This window comes from Pituophis catenifer, unplaced genomic scaffold (genome assembly GCF_029215685.1).
Source record: "Pituophis catenifer annectens isolate HBS135680 unplaced genomic scaffold, rPitCat1.0.hap2 SCAF_6, whole genome shotgun sequence".
NCBI classification, from domain to species: Eukaryota; Metazoa; Chordata; class Lepidosauria; order Squamata; family Colubridae; genus Pituophis; species Pituophis catenifer.
Genome location: NW_027256886.1, coordinates 1,759,819 through 1,781,920, shown reverse-complemented (window position 1 = coordinate 1,781,920; position 22,102 = coordinate 1,759,819). Strand labels below are relative to the sequence as shown.

Below are 22,102 nucleotides of genomic sequence, written 5' to 3'. Positions count from 1 at the left end.
ACAAAACTGATCCGTAGGCCATACCATTCTAAAAAAAGCTACAGGTCTATGGGATAATCCCTTGCAGATACGTGGGTGCCGTGTGTTTTCTCTTTCAGACCATCGTTTATTGACGCACCTGGTGGGTTTGGAATGTGAGAAAGTTAAAGGTTGCAAAGGTGTGATTGTGCAATCGAAGGGCAGGCTGCATTGTTGGAGGAACAGGAAACAGTAGCATCCTGAAACCGTCAGCCTCTCCCCTCCCCTCCCCTCCCCGTGCCGAGGGCGTTCAAGGAACATGTGAATTTCAGCCTGCGACACAAAGTGGTTTATGTGCCTCCCCACCGAATCCAAAGCAAGGGAGAGAAAGGGGAGCTGGAAACCCCCAAACCATCTGCTCTTTAAAGTTAGGGGTGCAGCTTTTCAATGCTGCTGCCTTGACAGGTGTCTTGGGTCAGATTAGATCTTCCTTTCTCTCCCTTTCTTTCTTTCTTTCTCTCTCTCTCTCTCTCTTTCTTTCTTTCTTTCTTTCTTTCTTTCTTTCTTTCTTTCTTTCTTTCTTTCTTTCTTCCTTCCTTCCTTCCTTCCTTCCTTCCTTCCTTCCTTCCATCTTTCCCTCCTTCCTTCCTTCGTTCCTCTTTCTTTCTTTCTTTCTTTCTTTCTTTCTATCTTCCTTCCTTCCTTCCTTCCTTCCATCTTTCCCTCCTTCCTTCCTTCCTTCCTCTTTCTTTCTTTCTTTCTTTCTATCTTCCTTCCTTCCATCTTTCCCTCCTTCCTTCCTTCGTTCCTCTTTCTTTCTTTCTTTATATCTTTCTTTCTTCCTTCCTTCCTTCCTTTCTTTCCTTTCTTCTTTCTTTCTTTCTTTCTTTCTTTCTTTCTTTCTTTCTTTCTTTCTTTCTATCTTCCTTCCTTCCTTCCTTCCCTCCTTCCTTCCTTCCTTTCTTTCTTTCTTTATATCTTTCTTTCTTCCTTCCTTCCCTTCTTTCCTTCCTTCCTTCCTTCTTTCTTTCTTTCTATCTTCCTTCCTTCCTTCCATCTTTCCCTCCTTCCTTCGTTCCTCTTTCTTTCTTTATATCTTCCTTCCTTCCTTCTTTTCTTTCCTTCCTTCCTTCCTTCTTTCTTTCTATCTTCCTTCCTTCCTTCCATCTTTCCCTCCTTCCTTCCTTCGTTCCTCTTTCTTTCTTTCTTTATATCTTTCTTTCTTCCTTCCTTCCTTCCCTTCTTTCCTTCCTTCCTTCCTTTCTTTCCTTCCTTCCTTCTTTCTTTCTTCCTTCCTTCCATCTTTCCCTCCTTCCTTCCTTCCTTCCTTCCTTCTTTCCTCTTCCTTCCTTCCTTCCTTCCATCCATCTTTCCCTCCTTCCTTCCTTCCTTCCCCTTCCTTCCTTCCTTCCTTCCTTTATCTATTTAGAACAAGAGGTAGGGAACGATGGCCCCTTTCTGACTTCTGGACTTCAACTCCCAGAATTCCTGAGCCCACATGGCTGCCTTAGGAATTCTGGGAGTTGAAGGCCACAGGTTGTAAATGGGATGGATAACTAATAGCCCCATTAAGACTTGTGGACTTCAACTCCCAGCATGGCTGCCTTAGGAATTCTGGGAATCGAAGTCCACAGGTTGTAAAAGGGATGGCTAACTAATAATAGTTATATTATTATAATAACTAATAGTAATGGATAACTTGGTCTGTTGTGTGGATGTTTGGGTGGTTTAGGGGTGGGGAATTTGTGGTGGGTGGGAGTGTGTTTGGGGATTATGTGTGTTGGACCTGGTCTTTGGGTGTTAAGTGAATTTCGTTGTATGGGTATACTGTGTATACACATAAAATGACAATAAAGTATATTATTATTTATTTAATAGCCCCATTATGACTGGTGGACTTCGATTCTCAGCATGGCTGGCTCAGGAATTCTGGGAGTTGAAGTCCACAAAGCATAAAAGGGCCACCTTCCCCCAGCCCTGATTTAAAAGGAAGATTTTATTGGGGGCAGACACAGTTTTGAGCCTGGCTTCGGTGAGAATTCGTTTGGCTGGTTTCTGTTCTCTGCCTCTTGACTTTTCTTATGTCCACAATGCTCAATTTAATGCATTACGCCTATTAAATTTGAGCAGCACAAGTTTCCTTTAGATCAGGACAGAGTGTTGATTCCCAGCCTGCGAAAGGTAGAAGAATGTTATATGCCATAAAGCAGATGGATTGTTTCCTGTTGGCATCTCTTGTGATTCAGAGCGTAGTTATGTAGCTGAACTACTCACTCTGTCTCAACTGACACAGCGAACAATTACTGCCAGGGACCATTAATGTGAGGAGGAAATCCGTGTGTGCTTAAGATACTTTCAGCACTTTTGAGAGGTGCTCCCAAGTTCATGGTGAGAACCAGTCCTCGACTTACGACCCCAAATTTCTGTTGCTAGGTTGAGACATTTGCTGAGTGAATTTGGTCCCATTTTACAGCTTTCCTTGCCACGGGGGTTAAGCGAATCACTGCACTGGTTAAGTTAGACAATATGGTTGTTAAGTGAATCGAGCTTCCCCTATTGGCTTTGCTTGTCAGAAGGTCACGAAACATGATCTCATAACCCCGGGACACTGCCACCATCATAAATACAAGTCGGACTCGGTTGCCTCTGAAATTTGCCTCTGAAATTTGACGGTCATAAGTCACCTTTTTTCAGTGCCATTGTAACTCTGAACAGTTATGAAATGAACTCTGGTAAATCGAAGGCTACCTGTAGTTGTTAAGATGCTGACCTGGAAATTGGGAGACCGAGAGTTCTAGTACTGCCTTAGGCATGATAGTCAGCTGGGAGACTTTGGCCCAATCACCAGGAGACGGTGAATTCTAGTCCCATCTTACGTATGAATGCTGGTTGGGTGATTTTAGACCAATCACCAGGAGACGGTGAATTCTAGTCCCATCTTAGGTATGAACGCTGGTTGGGTGATTTTAGACCAATCACCAGGAGACGGTGAATTCTAGTCCCATCTTAGGTATGAACGCTGGTTGGGTGATTTTAGACCAATCACCAGGAGACGGTGAGTTCAAGTCCCATCTTAGGTATGAACGCTGGTTGGGTGATTTTAGACCAATCACCAGGAGACGGTGAATTCTAGTCCCATCTTAGGTATGAATGCTGGTTGGGTGATTTTAGACCAATCACCAGGAGACGGTGAGTTCTAGTCCCATCTTAGGTATGAACGCTGGTTGGGTGATTTTAGACCAATCCCCAGGAGACGGTGAGTTCTAGTCCCATCTTAGGTATGAATGCTGGTTGGGTGATTTTAGACCAATCCCCAGGAGACGGTGAGTTCTAGTCCCATCTTAGGTATAAACGCTGGTTGGTGATTTTAGACCAATCCCCAGGAGACGGTGAGTTCTAGTCCCATCTTAGGTATAAACGCTGGTTGGTGATTTTAGATCAATCACCAGGAGACGGTGAGTTCTAGTCCCATCTTAGGTATAAACGCTGGTTGGTGATTTTAGACCAATCCCCAGGAGACGGTGAGTTCTAGTCCCATCTTAGGTATAAACGCTGGTTGGTGATTTTAGACCAATCCCCAGGAGACGGTGAGTTCTAGTCCCATCTTAGGTATAAACGCTGGTTGGTGATTTTAGACCAATCCCCAGGAGACGGTGAGTTCTAGTCCCATCTTAGGTATAAACGCTGGTTGGTGATTTTAGACCAATCCCCAGGAGACGGTGAGTTCTAGTCCCATCTTAGGTATAAACGCTGGTTGGTGATTTTAGATCAATCACCAGGAGACGGTGAGTTCTAGTCCCATCTTAGGTATGAATGCTGGTTGGGTGATTTTAGACCAATCACCAGGAGACGGTGAGTTCTAGTCCCATCTTAGGTATGAACGCTGGTTGGGTGATTTTAGACCAATCACCAGGAGATGGTGAGTTCTAGATTTGGGGCCAATCACCGGGAGACATTGAGTGGTAGTCCCACCTTAGGCATGAAGGCCAGTTGGGAAACTTTGGCCCAATCACCAGGAGATGGTGAGTTCTAGTCCCACCTCAGGCATTAAAAGGCCAATTGGGAGACTTTGGCTCAGGGCTGGAATCCAGCAGGTTCTGACAGGTTCTGGAGAACTGGTAGCGGAAATTTTGAGTAGTTCGGAGAACCGGCAAATGCCACCTCTGGCTGGCCAGCCCCAGAGTGGGGTGGGAATGGGGATTTTGCAGTATCCTTTCCCTGCCATGCCCACCAAGCCACGCCCATAGAACCGGTAGTAAAAAAAAATTGAATTTCACCACTGCTTTGGCCCAATCACCAGGAGACAGTGAGTTCTAGTCCTGCCTTAGGCATGAAAGCCGGCTGGGTGACTTTGGCCCAATCACTGGGAGATGGTGAGTTCTAGTCCCGCCTTGGACATAAAGTCAGCTGGGAGACTTTGGGCCAATCACCAGGAGAAGGTGAATTCTAGTCCCGCCTTACGCTTGAAAGCCGATTGGATGACTTTGGCCCGATCACCAGGAGGGAGGGAGTTCTAGTCCTGCCTTAGGCATGAAATCCAGTTGGGTATCCTTGGCCAGTCACTTGCTCAGCCCAGCCGACCTCACAGGGTTGTTGTTGTAGGGAAAAGAGGAGAAGGAAGAAGTATTAGTTACGTTTACCGCCTTGAGTTACCTACAAAGTAATAAAGCCAGCATCAAATCTAATAAATACATAAATCGGTGACACTCTCCGGGGCTTTCTCGTGGCAGGAGGACCACAATGGCATGGAGGCCGATCTGGACAAAGATGAAGTATTACAAGCCCAGCAGGGCGAGCTTTCCGGAGAGAAACTCCTGACCACCGAATATTTGGGAGTAAGTTCCACAGTTTGGATGAGATTGGAGTACATACAATGGCAAGACTCCGCAGCCCATAAGGCTTCACGGGCTATATTTTCAATGCACGGTCAGTGTGATGCACAACCCTGTGGCCCTCTGTGGCTTACAAGACTGGCCGATCGCTCCTTTCTCCTAAAGACCAAACTGCACTCTTCCACTTAATTTGGATTTTTGGGGTCCACTAGAAGGCTCCCCAGTTCCTCTAGGTTGAAGGCCTTGGCAGTTTGAAGGTGTGTGGACTTCAACTCCCAGAATTCCTCAGCCACCAAAGACCCCCACGTTCTTCTTGTCGACGTCCTCCTCCTCCTCCTTCTCCTCCTCTTCCCTTGTAGCACTGATCGTGTTACCCAGTTAGGTCATGAAATGTCTGCAAGAAAGCAACCAGGTTCAGAGAGCATCAAGGACCTCACAGTTCTCCTCCACCTTTCCTCCTCCTCACTTCTGTCACTGATGTTGTTACCTACGGTAGTTGGGTCATGTCTACAAGAAAGCAACTAAGCTCACAGAGCACCCCATATCCCACATTCGTACTCCTTCTCTTCCTCTTCCTCTTTTCCTCTTCTCTTTCTCTTCCTCTTCTCTCCTCGTCCCCTTGCTCTTCCTCTTCTCTTCCTCTTCTCTTCCTCTCCTCTTCCTCTCCTCTTCCTCTTCTTCTTCCTCTTCCTCTTCCTCTTCTCTTCCTCTTCTCGTGCTCTTGCTCTTCTCTTCTCTTCCTCTTCTCTTTTCTTCTTCTTCTTCTCTTCCTCTTCTCTTCTCTTCCTCTTCTTTTCCTCTTCTCTTCCTCTTCTCTTTTCTTCTTCTCTTCCTCTTCTTCTTCTTTTCCTCTTCTCTTCCTCTTCTCTTCTCTCCTTTTCCTCTTCTCTTTTCTTCTTCTTCTCTTCCTCTTCTCTTCTCTTCCTCTTCCTCTTCTTTTCCTCTTCTCTTCCTCTTCTCTTCTCTTCCTCTTCTCTTTTCTTCTTCTTCTCTTCCTCTTCCTCTTCTCTTTTCTTCTCTTCTTCTTCTCTTCCTCTTCCTCTTTTCCTCTTCTCTTTCTCTTCCTCTTCGCTCCTCGTCCCCTTGCTCTTCCTCTTCTCTTCCTCTTCTCTTCCTCTTCCTCTCCTCTTCCTCTCCTTCCTCTTCTCTTCCTCTTCTCTTCTCTTCCTCTTCTCTTCCTCTTCTCTTTTCTTCTTCTTCTCTTCTTCTCTTCTTTTCTCTTCCTCTTCCTCTTCTTTTCCTCTTCTCTTCCTCTTCTCTCCTCTTCCTCTTCTCTTTTCTTCTTCTTCTCTTCCTCTTCTTCTTTTCCTCTTCTCTTCCTCTTCTCTTCTCTTCTCTCCTCTTCCTGATTATGTTACCCAGTTAGGTCATGAAATGTCTGCAAGAAAGCAACTAAGCTCACAGAGCCCCACATATCCCACATTCATACTCCTTCTCTTCCTCTTCTCTTCTCTTTCTCTTCTCTCCTCGTCCCCTTGCTCTTCCTCTTCTCTTCCACTTCTCTTCTCTTCTCTTTTCTTCTTCTTCTCTTTCTCTTCTCTTCCTCCTCCTCTTCTTCTTCTTTTCCTCTTCTCTTCCTCTTCTCTTCTCTCCTCTTCCTGATTATGTTACCCAGTTAGGTCATGAAATGTCTGCAAGAAAGCAACTTATATCCCACATATCCCACATTCGTACTCCTTCTTTTCCTCTTCTTCCTCTTCCTCTTTTCTTTCTCTTCTCTTCTCTTTCTCTTCTCTTCCTCTTCTTCTTCTTTTCCTCTTCTCTTCCTCTTCTCTTCCTCTTCCCTTTTTTCTTCTTCTCTTCCTCTTCTTCTTCTTTTCCTCTTCTCTTCCTCTTCTCTTCTCTTCTCTCCTCTTCCTGATTATGTTACCCAGTAAGGCCATGAAATGTCTGCAAGAAAGCAACCAAGTTCAGAGAGCACGAAGACCCCCACAGTCCTCCTCCTCCTCCCCCCCCCCAAAGTGGTCTTCCAATCAATGCTAGCCTAAGCAGGCCAACTTTTCTCCTTTTCTCATCTCTCTCTTCTCATCTCAGATCATGACCAACACGCCAAAAGCACGGAAGAAGGCCATGCCCGGCCTCCATCACAGTGTGGACGAGCCTCTTCAGAGACCCGTGACCCCTGGCTACCACAGGGCCCATTACCCAACGTAAGTCTGGGCAGACCCACCAAAACCTGGAGAGCCTTTTCCTTTTAGGGATGCTTCTGATTCATAGAGATGGAATTCAGAGATGAAAAGGCACCGATGAAATAAAAGGCAACCACAGCCACGAGGAAATGGAGCTTGTTGTGGGTTCTTTTTGTTTTTTTTTTTAAAAAAGAAGGTTCCTTTAGAAAAATGGGGGCCAGAAAGAACATGAAGTACAGTTAGTCCTCGACCTACGACCACAATTCAGCCCAGCATTTCTGTTGCTAAGCAAAACATCTTGCAAGTCAGCTTTGCCCCATTTTACGACCTTTTTTTTTTTGCCAGGGTTGTTAAGTGAACCACTGCAGTTGTTAAGTTGTAGCATGGTTGTTGAGTGAATCTGGCTTCCCCGTGGACTTCACATATCAGAAGGTCACAAAAGGGAATCACATAACCCCGGGACACTGCGACCGCCATAAATGTGAGTTTATTTACCCCTACGGCAGAGGATCACTAATATTGTTAGTACAGAGTGTATCTAAGGCAGTAGATGGTGTACTGTCACATGATCTATCTATATTTGTAAAATTATACTCCCCTTCTATGTGTATTTTAATTTGGTCTTTGACCGCAATAAAAGCTTACTACTACTACATAAATATGAGTCAGTTGCCAAGTCTCTTGAGTTTTGATCATGTGACCGTGGGATGCTGCACCGGTCGTAAGTGTGAAAACGGTCATAAGTCACTTTTTGCAATGCCGTTGTGACTTCAGGTGCTTGCCTATTGGTGTGTATTTGCGACAGTTGTAGCATCCTGGGGTCCCTTAATCGCCATTTGCAACCTTCCCATCTGCCTTCCGACCAGCAAAATCAAAGGTGGAAGTGGGATTTATTTAACGACCGTGATTCGTTTAACAACAGCAGCAATTTGCTTGACAGGTTGCAAAATGAGGTGCGACTCACTTAACCACTGTCTTGCTTAGCAAGTCTCATCTTAATTGTGGTTATAAATCGAAGTTTACTTGTACCCTCTGGTACATTTGTAGACAGTCCTCGACTTACAACAGTTCATTTAGTGACCATTCAAAGTTACAATGGCATTTGAAAAAAAGGACTTATGGCCATTTTTCACACTTAGGACCACTGCAGCATCCCATGGCCACATGATTTACATGTTTGACCATTGGTTTCATATATATGACAGTTTTTGTTTTTGTTTTTTAATTTGATTTATATGCCGCCCTTCTCCAGAGACTCAGGGCGGCTTATAGTGCGCTAAGCAATAGCCTTCATACTTTTTGTATATTTATACAAAGTCAGCTTATTGCCCCCACAAACTGGGTCCTCATTTCACCTACCTTAGAAAGGATGGAAGGCTGAGTCGACCTTGAGCCTGGCGAGATTCGAACCTGCAGTAATTGCAGGCAGCTGTGTTAATAACAGGGTGCTTTAAACCACTGTACTACCAAGGCTCAAGTTTGCAGCGTCCCGGGGTCACATGATTCCCTTTTGCGACCTTCCTGCAAGCAAAGCCAATGGGGAAGCCAGATTCACTTAACAACCGTGTTCCTCACTTAACAACTGCAACGATTCACTTAGCAAATGTGGCCAGAAGTCGTAAAATGGGGCAAAGCTCCACAAATTTCTCACTTCGCAACATACATGTTGGTGTTATTTCTGGTCGTATGTCAAAGAATACCGGTACACACAAATTCATACAAATTCCTGTTACATTTACTTGTTTTTAGGATAACAGGATAGGATAGGATGTAGGATAGGATAGGATAGGATAGGATAGGATAGGATAGGATAGGATAGGATAGGATAGGATAGGATAGGATAGGATATAGGATAGGAGATAAGATGGGATATAGGATGGGATATAGGATAGGATAGGAGATAAGATAGGATAGGATAGGAGATACCCTGTTATCCCGAAAATAAGACCCAACCGGAAAGGAAATCCTAGCATGATTTTTCAGGATGCTCATAATGTAAGCCCTACCCCAAAAATAAGCTCCAGTTAAGATGGTCAACCAGATGGAGGCGTTTAGTACCGTATTTCCCCCAAAATAAGACCTAACCGGAAAATAAGCCCTAATGCGTCTTTTGGAGCAAAAATTAATATAAGACCCGGTCTTATAAATGCCTCTGTCTACTGACGATCTTAACTGGGGCTTATTTTTTATATTAATAATTATTATATTACGAGCATCCTGAAAAATCATGCTGGACCTTATTTTCCAGTTGGGTCTTATTTTCAGGGAAACAGGATAGGATAGAAAAGATTATAGGATAGAAAAGAGGATAGGATAGGACAGGGGTCAGCAACCTGCAGCTCTGGAGCCGCATGTGGCTCTTTCACCCCTCTGCTACGGCTCTCTCACTCAAAATATGCGTCACAACCGCCAATGTGCGACACCCGCCGGCACGCGATTTATTGAGCTTTTCAATCCCCGGTAGGCCAACCATGGATAAATCCAAGAAAAGAAAAGTTTCAGAAGAAAACAGAACGTTTAATTCAACTACCGATGCTAGTTTTGTGGGCACTCAAGAAATAGTCAGGCACGGGAAAGGTTTTGTGGCTCCCGATGTTTTCTTTTCTGTGGGAAACGGGTCCAAATGGCTCTTGGAGTGCTGAAGGTTGCAGACCCCTGGGATAGGAGATAGGATTGGATAGGAGCTAGGATAGCCTTTATTGCCACCTTTTTCTGTGAGCACACTGGCAATTTCTATGACGGTTGCAAAGTAGGTGGAGGTATTAAATTTTGGCAGCGCATCCCTGGGGGGGGGTGCGTCACAGCACTCTGAACCCGAGGCTCGGCTTGTGGGTCCGTTTTTGGCAGTGGGCTGCTAGTTTCCGACCTCTGGTGCGAGACCTTTCCCTTCGGGTTTGTACCAGAGGGAACCGAACCGAAGCAGCTAAAATGCACCCCGGCCAAAATAAACAAATTAAGAGAGATTGAAAGTCAGGAGGAATGTAAAGATCGTGAAGAGATACACCCTGCCTTGCTCCTTGGAAAGCTCAAGGGCTCACGAACGGGAGATTTACGGGGAGATAATCGTCCACCTGCTTTTCAAAATTGCTGCCGTTATTTTTTTATTTTTATGGCTTTGTTGTTGTTTTAAGAAACCAGCCTGTTTCTCAGGCTTTGCTCCTTACCTTACCAGTTAGAACCATTAATCATCGAAGGGGCTTGTCTCCAGAAATTTTGAGTACTCCAACACCGGAGGCTTTTAAGAAGAGATTGGGCAGACATTTGTCTGAAATAGGGTCTCCTGACTTAAGTAGGGGGTTGGACTAGAAGACCTCCAAGGTCCCTTCCAACTCTTCTCTTCTCTTCTCTTCTCTTCTCTTCTCTTCTCTTCTCTTCTCTTCTCTTCTCTTCTCTTCTCTTCTCTTCTCTTCTCTTCTCTTCTCTTCTCTTCTCTTCTCTTTTCTCTCCTCTCCTCTCCTCTCCTCTCCTCTCCTCTCCTCTCCTCTCCTTTGGGCCAATCGCTGGGAGACGGTGAGTTCTCATCTTGCTTTAGGCATAAAAGCCAGCTGGGTAACTTTGGGCCAATCACTAGGAGATTGGGAGTTCTAGTCCTGCCTTAGGCATAAAAGCCAGCTGGGTAACTCTGGGCCAATCACTAGGAGATTGGGATTTCTAGTTCTGCCTTAGGCATGAAAGCCAGCTGAGTAACTCTGGGCCAATCGCTAGGAGATTGGGAGTTCTAGTCCTGTCTTGCGCATGAAAGACAGCTGGGTAACTTTGGGCCAATCACTAGGAGATTGGGAGTTCTAGTCCTGCCTTAGGCATAAAAGCCAGCTGGGTAACTTTGGGCCAATCGCTAGGAGATTGGGAGTTCTAGTCCTGCCTTAGGGATGAAAGCCAGCTGAGTAACTCTGGGCCAATTGCTAGGAGATTGGGAGTTCTAGTCCTGCCTTAGGGATGAAAGCCAGCTGCGTGACTTTGGGCCAATCACCAGGAGACTCGGAATTCTAGTCCCACCTTAGGCATGAAAGCCAACTGCATGACTTTGGATCAATCCCTCTCTGTCCCACCTCACAGGATTGTTGTTTTGGGGGGAATAGAAGGAGGAAGGAGTATTAGCTATATTTGTAACCCAGAGTTACTTACAGAAATAATAAAGGTAATAAATCTCATTTTTTACAACCCTGTAATCCCTTAATTATTCAGGGTAGAGTCGGGGCTTCTGGATGGAGTTGAGGGTTTACTAGCCGGATGCCCTTCCTGATGCCTACATGGAGTCTGCAGCAGATATTTTCTCTTTGTGCCCTGAGAGAGAAACATCTGCGTCTACCTAGGATTGAACTCTCAACCTTCTGAGTGGGAGGCAAGCATACTTGACCACCATGCCTCTCAATAAAGGTGGTAAACAAACAAACAAACAATAATAAACAAACAAACAAATAATAATAAACAAACAAACAAATATATAAATCATCCGGAGATGGCATGAAAGCTGGCTAGGTGACTTTGGGCCTATTACGAAACTGGAAGTTTCTTCAAACCAGCTATAGAGGGAATAAAAATAAAACGGAAGACTCTTTGTATTTGCCAACTCAGACACACAAAAAATGCATTGATCGAAAGCATGTCCAATATTCTAAATATATGGAAAGAGCACCTTATTTATTCCCCAATCCTGCAAAAAAAAAAAAAAAAAAATCATTGATAAATTTCCTTTAAAAGAAGCCTTTCAAATGACTTTATACATATCTGGAAGGCAACAGGTACAAACGTTAAACAAAAAAATTCAATGATTTAATGGCATTTAGGCAATACGCATGAGCAAGTTAAAATAGAATACAGGTGGTCCTCGACTTACGACAGTTCATTTAGTGAACCGTTCAAAGTTACGAAGGCACTGAAAAAAGGGACTTAGGACCATTTTTCCCAGTTGCAACCTTTGCAGCATCCCCCACAGTCACGTGATCGAAATTCAGATCCTTGGCAACCGGTTCATACTTAACGACCGTTGCAGTGTCGCTGGGGTCACGTGATCCCGTTTTGCGACCACCTCATAAGCAAAATCAACGAGGAATCCAGATTCACTTAACAACCAGTTTACTAACTTATCAACGGCAGTGATTCACCTAACCACTTGTGGCAAGAAAGGTCGTAAAAAAAGGGGGGCCAAACTCACTCAGCAACAGAAATTGTGGGCTCCATCGGGGTCGTAAGTCGAGGAACGCCTGCACTTAGTAACCACGCAGAGTTTTTCCTCCCCCAGGAAAAAAAACAGACAGAGAGGATGAAATTCAACTTTTGAATAATCTTCCCTAGAATGATGTACCCTTAAGATGAAGGCTCTCATTTTTAATGTTTTAATGGTTTTCCAAAAAGATACATTTTGGGGGGGGGCAGATTTGAGGTCTAGTTCATAAACCGAAAGAACATTCGGAACATGACTGACTTTATGGCGTTTTCCAAGCAACGGGAAATTGCAATTTCCTTTTCAGCTGGATTTGCAAAAACTCCCTCGCCCTCAGCTAGGGACAGTCTCTCTTCTAAATTGCATGCGTTGCTTTCTTTCTATTTTTTGGTCGCGTTTCCAAAGCCTCAGCTGGAAAGCAGAGGCATTCTGTTCCAAAGGCTCATTTCTTATCTCCCAAGGTCTAAGAAGTCCTGAGACCTTCTGTAGAATTGGCATTTTATCTGTATTTATTTATTTATTCTGTTATAGTCTGTAGTGTAGATTGGCGGTGTCAATCCTTTGAGAACTGTATGCAACGAAATTTCACTTTAATGGACGCCGATTAGGGTACATTCCAAGTGACAATAAAGTTATTGTTCTGTTCTGTTCTATTTTTATTCTATTCTATTCTCTATTCTATTCTGTTCTATTTTTATTTTATTCTATACTCCTATTCTATTCTCCTATTCTAATATATTCTATTCTATTCTATTCTATTCTATTCTATTCTATTCTATTCTATTCTATTCTATTCTATTCTATTCTATTCCTAATCTCCTATTCTATTCTATTCTGTTCTGTTCTGTTCTATTCTCTATTCAATTTCTGTTCTATTCTATTCTCCTATTCTATTCTGTTCTGTTCTATTCTATTCTATTCTATTCTATTCTATTCTATTCTATTCTATTCTATTCTAATCTCCTATTCTATTCTATTCTATTATGTTCTGTTCTATTCTCTATTCGATTTCTGTTCTATTCTATTCTCCTATTCTATTCTGTTCTGTTCTGTTCTGTTCTATTCTCTATTCAATTTCTGTTCTATTCTATTCTCCTATTCTATTCCTATTCCTATTCTATTCTATTCTATTCTATTCTATTCTATTCTATTCTGTTCTATCCCTATTCTAATCTCCTATTCTATTCTATTCTATTCTGTTCTGTTCTGTTCTGTTCTCTATTCGATTTCTGTTCTATTCTATTCTCCTATTCTATTCCTATTCTATTCTATTCTATTCTATTCTATTCTATTCTGTTCTATCCCTATTCTAATCTCCTATTCTATTCTATTCTGTTCTGTTCTGTTCTCTATTCGATTTCTGTTCTATTCTATTCTCCTATTCTATTCCTATTCTATTCTATTCTGTTCTGTTCTGTTCTGTTCTGTTCTGTTCTGTTCTATTCTCTATTCGATTTCTGTTCTATTCTATTCTCCTATTCTATTCCTATTCTATTCCTATTCTATTCTATCCCTATTCTAATCTCCTATTCTATTCTATTCTATTCTATTATGTTCTGTTCTATTCTATTTCTATTTCTATTCTATTCTATTCTCCTATTCTATTCTGTTCTATTCTATTCTGTTCTATTCTCTATTCTATTTCTGTTCTATTCTATTTCTATTCTATTCTATTTCTATTTCTATTCTATTCTATTCTCCTGTTCTGTTCTATTCTCTATTCTATTTCTGTTCTATTCTATTCTATTCTATTGTGGGTACGTAAAGATTGGTTTCAACTCCACAAATTAATATCTTTGGAGTCATCCAACTCACGGTTGTCCCAAAGGAGCTTTTTCTCAAGAGACAGCTGGACTTTCCAGAAAGTCCAGTTGCCTCTTGAAGAAAAAGCCCCTTTGGAACGTCCACGAATTAATATCTATATCCGTGTTGCTCGACCTGAGCAACTTTTAAGGCGAATGGACTTCTATTTCCAGAATTCCCCAGCCAGCAACGCTCCAATGGAAGCCAGATTCACTTACAACCATTGCTGGCTGGAGAATTCTGGGAGTTGAAGTCCAATATTTGAGGGGCTGCCCCAGAGAGGAGGGGGTCAAGCTATTTTCCAAGGCACCCGAAGGCCAGACAAGGAATGATGGATGGAAACTGACCAAGGAGAGATTCAACTTAGAAATAAGGAGAAATTTTCTAACAGTTAGAACAATCAACCAGTGGAACAGAAGTTGCCTTTGGAAGTTGTGGGAGCTTCATCCCTGGAAGCTCTCAAGAAGAGACTGGACTGCCACCTGTTAGAAATGGTGTAGGGTCTCCTGCTTGAGTGGGGGGTTGGACTAGATGACCTATAAAGTCCCTTCCAACTCTGTTAATCTGTAATCTGTAAGGCCACTCACCTTAAAGTTACTCAGGTGGAGAAACGGATCCATCAAGATTTGGTATGTGATAACCAGCAGTGCAGACAGTTTGCAACTCCAGTTTTCATCTGAATCAGGAAAGACTCTGATTGCTTAGTGACTGACGGGCCAAGGAACTGATTCCAATTCAGATAGGCCATTGGTGGAACAAAAATTTTATTTTTTTTAATTTTTATTTATTTATTTTATTTCGAATTTATATACCGCACCTTCTCCCGAGGGACTCAGGGCGGTGTACAGCCAGATAAAAACATACAATACAAACATTAAAAACAATTAAAAGAATATATATTAATTTGGCCCCAGTTTAAAATGACAAACCAATTAAAAATATTTAAAAATATGTTAAGCCAGCCCGGCTTGCTGAAAAAAGAAAGTTTTAAGGGCACGGCGGAAGGCACCGAGGTCTTGGATTCTCCTTATTTTTGGGGGCAGCTGGTTCTTTGTTCTTTGAAAGTACAGGTGGTCCTTGACGTATGACCACAACGGAGCCCGAAAATTTCCGTTGCTAAGCGAGACAGTTGCTGAGTGAGTTTTCACTCGCTTTACGACCTTCCAGGTCCCTTCCGGGTCTGTCATTCTGTGATTCTATGATTTAGAGAAGATGATTCTCCCAAAACCTTCTGAGGGCCAAGCAACTCTACTAGCCATGCCTGATCTGCTTGCCTCTTCTGGAGGCTCACCCGCTTTTGAAGCAAAAAGTGGAGTTTGCGAAGCAACTTCGATGCCTTTGAGTCCATATTGTCTTCTCTCAGCCTTCTCCCCCACAGTTGGTCAAATCCTTCCAGGGTGGCCAAATCCTTCCAGGGTGGCCCAGTTTTTTGGATTGCCTGTAGAACCACTACCCCCAAACCACCCACTCAGATTTTTTGAGGTATTATGAGATGGCTCCATCCTGAAGTCCCTCAGGACGCCCTGAAGGATTATCTACCACCTTCTCTGGAGCCACCCAACCTGGAAAGCTAGCGAGTATCCAGAAGAGGTTGTCCATCTCCAGTGCCCAGTACAAGAAATCCCACACCGTTAGACTAACCCTAAAAATAAAAGATAAAAGGAGATACAGAATACTATTCCACATAGATTTTTATCAGCGGTTAGATACACGAGGTAGAAGTTGGCATGCAAAAGAACCAGGTGAGGTGGGCGTGGAAAGAGATGTGATTTTTAATATCGATATAGAAATGTAAGTGTTGGAATGATAGATAAGTTGACATACTAGAAACGTGATGGTGAACCTATGGCACATGTGCCACAGGTGGTACACGGAGCCATATCTGTGGACACGCGAGCCTCAGCGCCAGTGTCCATGCGCGCGCCAGCCAGCTGATTTTTGGCTGCCCCCACCCACGGCGCCACTCCCCTCCCAGGAGTCTCCACGTGGCCCATTTTGGATGCCGGGTAAGTACAGGGCTTGGCATTTTCGGCCTCTGGAGGGCCCCGAGGGGGTGGGGGGAGGCCGTTTTCCCCTCCCCAGGCTCCAAGAAAGCCTCTGGAGTCTGGGGAAGGTTAAAAAACAGGCCTATTGGGCCCACCGGAAGTCAGGAAACGGGCCCTTTCTGGGGAGGCCTGCTAGGGCCAAAATGGGGCACGGGGGAGTCGTGCGCGCATGCACGGTGGGGCGTGGCATGGGGGGCATGCACAGGACCCCCCCACCTTCCCCATGCTTTTGGCACACGATGGCAAAATGGTTAGCCATCATTGTAGTAGAATATGATGGTCAGAAACTATTGTACAACACTAGCATTGTTTAAAATAGTATATTGTTTGATGGCAGGGTGGATAAAAATCAATTATTTTTTAAAAAAAAATCAAAAAAATCAGATTTTTTTTATTTAAATCGGATTTTTTTTATTTAAATAGGATTTTTTTTTTATTTTTATCGAATTTATTTTAATAAACAACTTTTGGGGTAAAAATCTATCGTAAGATAGTTTTCTATTTAAGATACATAAATAATTTAGTTTATTCAGCCTGAAATGGAGCTGAGTTATGTAGCAGGAGGCTGTATATTCTGCAACACTGGGACTGTCGGTGAGTCAACAGTGGGTCAAAGGAGGAGCAGAGATGACAGTTGCTCTTTAAAAATTATGATTTAAATCGAGTCGGTTTAAATCAAGCCTTTTTACTAGTGATTTAAATCATGATTTAAATTGTGATTTAAATCAACTCGATTTAAATCAAATCCACCCTGTTTGATGGTAAGCGGAATGCCAGGACAATTATGCTGTATTCAATATATTCATATGTAAACAATAAAAATATATCTAGGAAGGAAGGAAGGAAGGAAGGAAGGAAGGAAGGAAGGAAGAAAGAAAGAAAGAAAGAAAGAAAGAAAGAAAGAAAGAAAGAAAGAAAGAAAGAAAGAAAGAAAGAAAGAAAGAAAGAAAGAAAGAAAGAAATCCCACACCAACTGAGTCCAGTAGAGATAGGGCAGCATATAAATCGCATTAAACTTAAACTTAAACTGGTCTCCCGTTGCTTAACCTTGGTAGGAGAAATCTGAGAAGGCAAAGCAGATTACTTTCGTCTCAGGGATCACATTGCCAGATGTGGAGCAACGAAAATGATGAAGGGACTGGAGGCTAAAACATACGAAGAACGGTTGCAGGAACTGGGCATGGCAATTTTAATGAAAAGAAGGACTAGGGGAGACACGATAGCAGTCTTCCAATATCTCAGCGGCTGCCCCAAAGAAGAGGGAGTCAAGCTATTCTCCAAAGCACCTGAGGGCAAAAGAAGAAGCAACGGATGGAAACTCATCAAGGAGAGAAGCAAGTTGTAACTAAGGAAAAACTTCCTAACAGTGAGGACAATTAACCAGTGGAACAGCTTGCCACCAGAAGTTGTGCGTGATCCAACAGTGGAGGTTTTCAAGAAGAGATTGGACGATCATTTGCCTAAAAGGGTCTCCTCGTGGAGGGGCTTTGGAGAAGCCTGGTCAAAGAGGCTTTTTGTCTTTTTGTCTACTTGTCAGTTCTTCAAAGAGGGGTTACCCCCATCCGAGGTCATCCCAAGAAGACGCACCAAAAGCTTGCTTCCTTGTGCTTGCCTTGACAAAAGTTGGGGCTCAGGCCGTCGAAAACCTCGCCAGCTGCATTAGGCTAAGCGAAACTCGGGTTAAACTAATCCCCTTGTGAGTTTTGCATTGTTGGTGGAATTATGCACACCCGGAAAATGAATTCATTCAGGAACTATGTTAAGCCAGTTTTGATGAAACTGAACATAGAAAACCTTTTCCTGCCAGCTCTGAGACAACAGGTGGAAATCTAGCAAGGTTGATTGATTGATTGATTGATTGATTGATTGATTGATTTCTGTCCACCTACCTACCTACCTACCTTTATTTATTGGTTCAATTTATATGCCGCCCTTCTCCGGAGACTCAGGGTGGCTTACAATGCGTTAAGCAATAGCCTTCATCCTTTTGTATATACCTGCTTAGTAGGGCTTTTGCCCCCCCCAAGCGGTGTTCTATTTTATACAAAGTCAGCTTATTGCCCCCACAATCCGGGTCCTCATTTTACCTACCTCGGAAGGATGGAAGGCTGAGTCAACCTTGAGCCTGGTGAGATTCGAACTTGCAGTAATTGCAGGCAGCTGGTGCTAGTTAACAGCACTTTAATCTGCTGCGCCACCAAGACTTTATCATCTATCCGTCTATTTATCTATCCATCATCTTATCTATCTATCTATCTATCTATCTATCTATCTATCTATTTATATCCTCCGTCTATCCATCATCCATCCATCCATCCATCCATCCATCCATCTAGCTATCATCTCTCATCCGTCTATCTATCTATCTATCTATCTATCTATCTATCTATCTACATCCTCCGTCTATACATCATCCATCTATCTTCTATCTATCTCTCATCCGTCTATCCATCATCCATCCATCTATTCTATCTATCTATCTATATCCTCTGTCTATCCATCATCCATCCTTCTATCTATCTATCTATTTATCAATCTATCTATCTGTCTATCTATCTATCTATCTATCTATCTATCTATTATCTCTCATCTGTCTATCTATCTATCCATCTATCGATCGATCGATCTATATCCTCCGTCTATCCATCATCCATCCATCCATCTATCTATCTATCTATCTATCTATCTATCTATCTATCTATCTATCAACTCTCATCTGTCTATCCATCGATCGATCGATCTATATCCTCGGTCTATCCATCATCCATCTATTGTCAGGTTTCGGTGCTATCTTAAATGAGTTTCATTTTCAAGCGCAATCTCTCTAATGAAACATTTTTATTTAAGAACATAAAAAGCCGACAATCCTGATTTCATTTTTGCAGCCAAACTGGCCCCTCCTTCCAACCCCCTCCTCTTCCGCTCTCCAACCCCAATGTCCCATTGGCCATCATGCAAATCCATCTCTACCTCCCGGCACGTTCTTTTCACAGGAATGTAGCCCCCACCCTCGTCTCCCAGGAAACACTATCTGTACATACAAAACTAGGCAAAAGTTCATCTTGTTATGTCAGCGCTGGAAGAGAGCCTAATTTGGAACGCTGACATCTATCTTCTATCTATCTATCTATCTCTCATCCGTCTATCCATCATCCATCTATCTATCTATCTATCTATCTATCTATCTATATCTATCTATCTATCTATCTATCTATCTATCTATTATCTCTCATCTGTCTATTCATCTATCGATCGATCAATCTATATCCTCCGTCTATCCATCATCCATCCTTCTATCTATCTATCTATCTATCTATCTATCTATCATCTCTCATCTGTCTATCTATCCATCTATCGATTGATCGATCTATATCCTCGGTCTATCCATCATCCACCTATCTTCTATCTATCTATATCTATCATCTCTCATTTGTCTCTCTATCCATCTATCTATCTATCTATCTATCTATCTATCTATCTATCTGTCTATATCATCTCTCATCCATCTATTTATCCATCATCTAGCTCTCAATCTCTCAATCTATTTATCAATCTATCTATCGATCTATCCTCGTCTGTCTGCCTGCTTTCTTATCCCATCTTTACTATTTTTATAAATAATTCAAGGGGTCAAACATACATAATGCTCCTTCCTCTGCCTATTTTCCCCACAACGACAACCCTGTGAGGTGGGTTTGGGCTGAGAGAGAGAGGGCCTGGCCCAAAGTCCCCCAGTTGGTTATCATGCGTAAGGCGGGACTAGAACTCATTTATCTCCTGGCGATTGGCCCAAAGTCACCCAACCATCCTTCATGCCTAAGGTGGGCCTAGAACTCAACGTCTCCTGGTGATTGGCCCAAAGTCATCCAGCTGGCTTTCAAGCATAAGGCGGGACTAGAACTCACTGTCTCCTGCTGATTGGCCCAAGGTCACCCAGTTGGCTTCCATGCCTAAAATGGACTAGAATTCCCCTAGTTTCTAGACCTAAGGTGGGACTAGAACTCATCACCTCCTGGTGATTGGCCCAAAGTAACCCAACTGTCTTTCATATCTAAGGTGGGACTAGTTACTTACAGTCTGCTGCTGATTGGCCCATGGGCCCACCCAGCCAGCTTTTGGGCCTAAAGCGGGACTAGAACTCACCATTTCCTGGTTTCTAGACAGCCCCTTAACCACTACTCCAAACTGACACTCATCTCTTCCCATCATTCCCATCCAGCATGCTCAGGGAGATCTGAACCTCAACTTAACAACCACAATCGAGCAAAATATATGTTGCTAAGTGAGAAATTTGTTTTGCCCCATTTTACGACTCTTCTGTTAAGTGAAATCCCTACAGCTGTTAAATCAGTAACACCGTCGTTAAGCGAATCTGGCTTCCCCGATTGACATTGTTTCCCAGAAGGTCAGAAAAGTGGATCCCAGGACACTGGGACCGTCATAAATATGAGCCAATGGTCAGGCATCCAAATTTAATCACGTGTCCACGGGGTTGCTGCAATGGTCGTTAAGTGTGAAAAACGGTCATAAGTTACTTGTTTCAGTGCCATTGTAACTTTGAATGGTGACTATATCTTGTTAAGTTGAGGACTACCTGTATAACTTTTGGTTCCACTTCTGGAAGGAAAAGAGAAAAATTGTTAGGGGAAACTTCTAACCGATAGTTTCTGTAGGCAAATTGTGTAGACAATTAACCAGTGGAACAGCTTGCCTCATGAAGTTGGTGCTCCATCACTGGAGGTTTTCAAGAAGAGATTGGATTGAAATGGTATAGAGCCATGATGGCGAACCTATGGCACGTGTGCCACAGATGGCACGCATAGCCATATCGGTGGGCATATAAACTCAGCTCAGGTGTACATGCACACGCCAGCCATTTGATTTTCAGGCCTTCTGTGCCCATCAGAAGTTGGGAAACAGGCTGTTTCCTGCCTCCTGAGGGCCTCAGGAGGTGGTGGGGAAGGCCTGTTTTTCTATCTCCCCAGGCTCCAGAGCCTTTCTAGGAGCTTGGGGGGACAAAAACAGCCTCCCCTCCGCCCGGAGGCCTTCCGGAAGTTGGCAAACGGGCCGTTTCCAGCCTCCGGAGGGCCTCCGGAGGGTGAGGAAGGCCGTTTTCGTCCTCCCCAAGCTCCTAGAAAGGCTCTGGAGCCTGGGGAGAGAGAAAAACAGGCCTACTGGGCCCACCGGGCCATCACATGCCAGGAGCGGGGGGAAGCCAATACGCTCCCATAGAGAGGGGCTCCTCCGGGTGCCGTCGGCCAAACAATGTCGACTGGTGGCCCCTAGGGGCAGAGCCTTCTCTGTGGGGGCACCGACGATCTGGAACGAGCTCCCCCCAGAGATACGGAGGATCCCGGATCTGCGCACCTTCCGTCGCACGCTCAAGACTTCCTTATTTCATCAAGCTGGCCTGGCCTAAATCTTTTCCCCTTTTAAATGTAAATTTTAATTTGTTTTTAAATTATGGGGTATTTTAAATTTGTCTCAGCCAAATTATTTAATTCGTTTTTATTCTATTTTAAATTTTTATATTTATGTGTTTTATTCTGTGGCTGTTCACTGCCCTGAGTCCTTTGGGAGTAGGGCGGTATATAAATCCAATAAAAACAAAAACAAAGCAAGGGGGGGTCACACTGAGCCTTGGTAGTACAGTGGTTTAATACACCCTGTAATTAACACAGCTTCCTGCAATTTCTGCAGGTTCGAATCTTACTAGGCTCAAGGTTGACTCAGCCTTCCATCCTTTCTAAGGTAGGTAAATTGAGGACCCAGTTTGTGGGGGCAATAAGCTGACTTTGTGTAAAATATACAAAAGTATGAAGGCTATTGCTTAACGCATTGTAAGCCGCCCTGAGTCTCTGGAGAAGAGCGGCATATAAATAAAAAAAAAAAAAATGTGCATGCACGGGGGTGAGGCGCATAGAATTATGGATGTGGGCACACACGCATGCGACCCCCCCCTCTCCCTTCCGCTCTTGGCACACGATGGCAAAAAGGTTCACCATCCCTGGTATAGGGTCTCCCGCTTGAGCTGAGGGTTGGAGTAGAAGGCCTCCAAGGTCCCTTCCAGCTTTCTTCTACTCTAAAACAATCTAAGCAGCAGAAAGCAAGACAAGAAGCAACTGATGGAAACTAATCCAGGAGAGAAGCAACTTAGAACTAAGGAGAAAC

The 22,102-nt window shown here is 43.5% G+C and overlaps 1 protein-coding gene across 1 annotated transcript in view; it reads left to right on the top strand.

Moving 5' to 3' along the window:
- Nucleotides 1-22,102, top strand: part of ARMC9 (armadillo repeat containing 9) — a 153,988-nt gene that overhangs the window by 112,048 nt on the left and 19,838 nt on the right. The window contains exons 20-21 of the mRNA XM_070946560.1: nucleotides 4,689-4,793; nucleotides 6,825-6,940. Of these exons, the coding sequence (XP_070802661.1) occupies nucleotides 4,689-4,793; nucleotides 6,825-6,940 (221 nt within the window). The remainder of the gene's footprint in view (nucleotides 1-4,688; nucleotides 4,794-6,824; nucleotides 6,941-22,102) is intronic.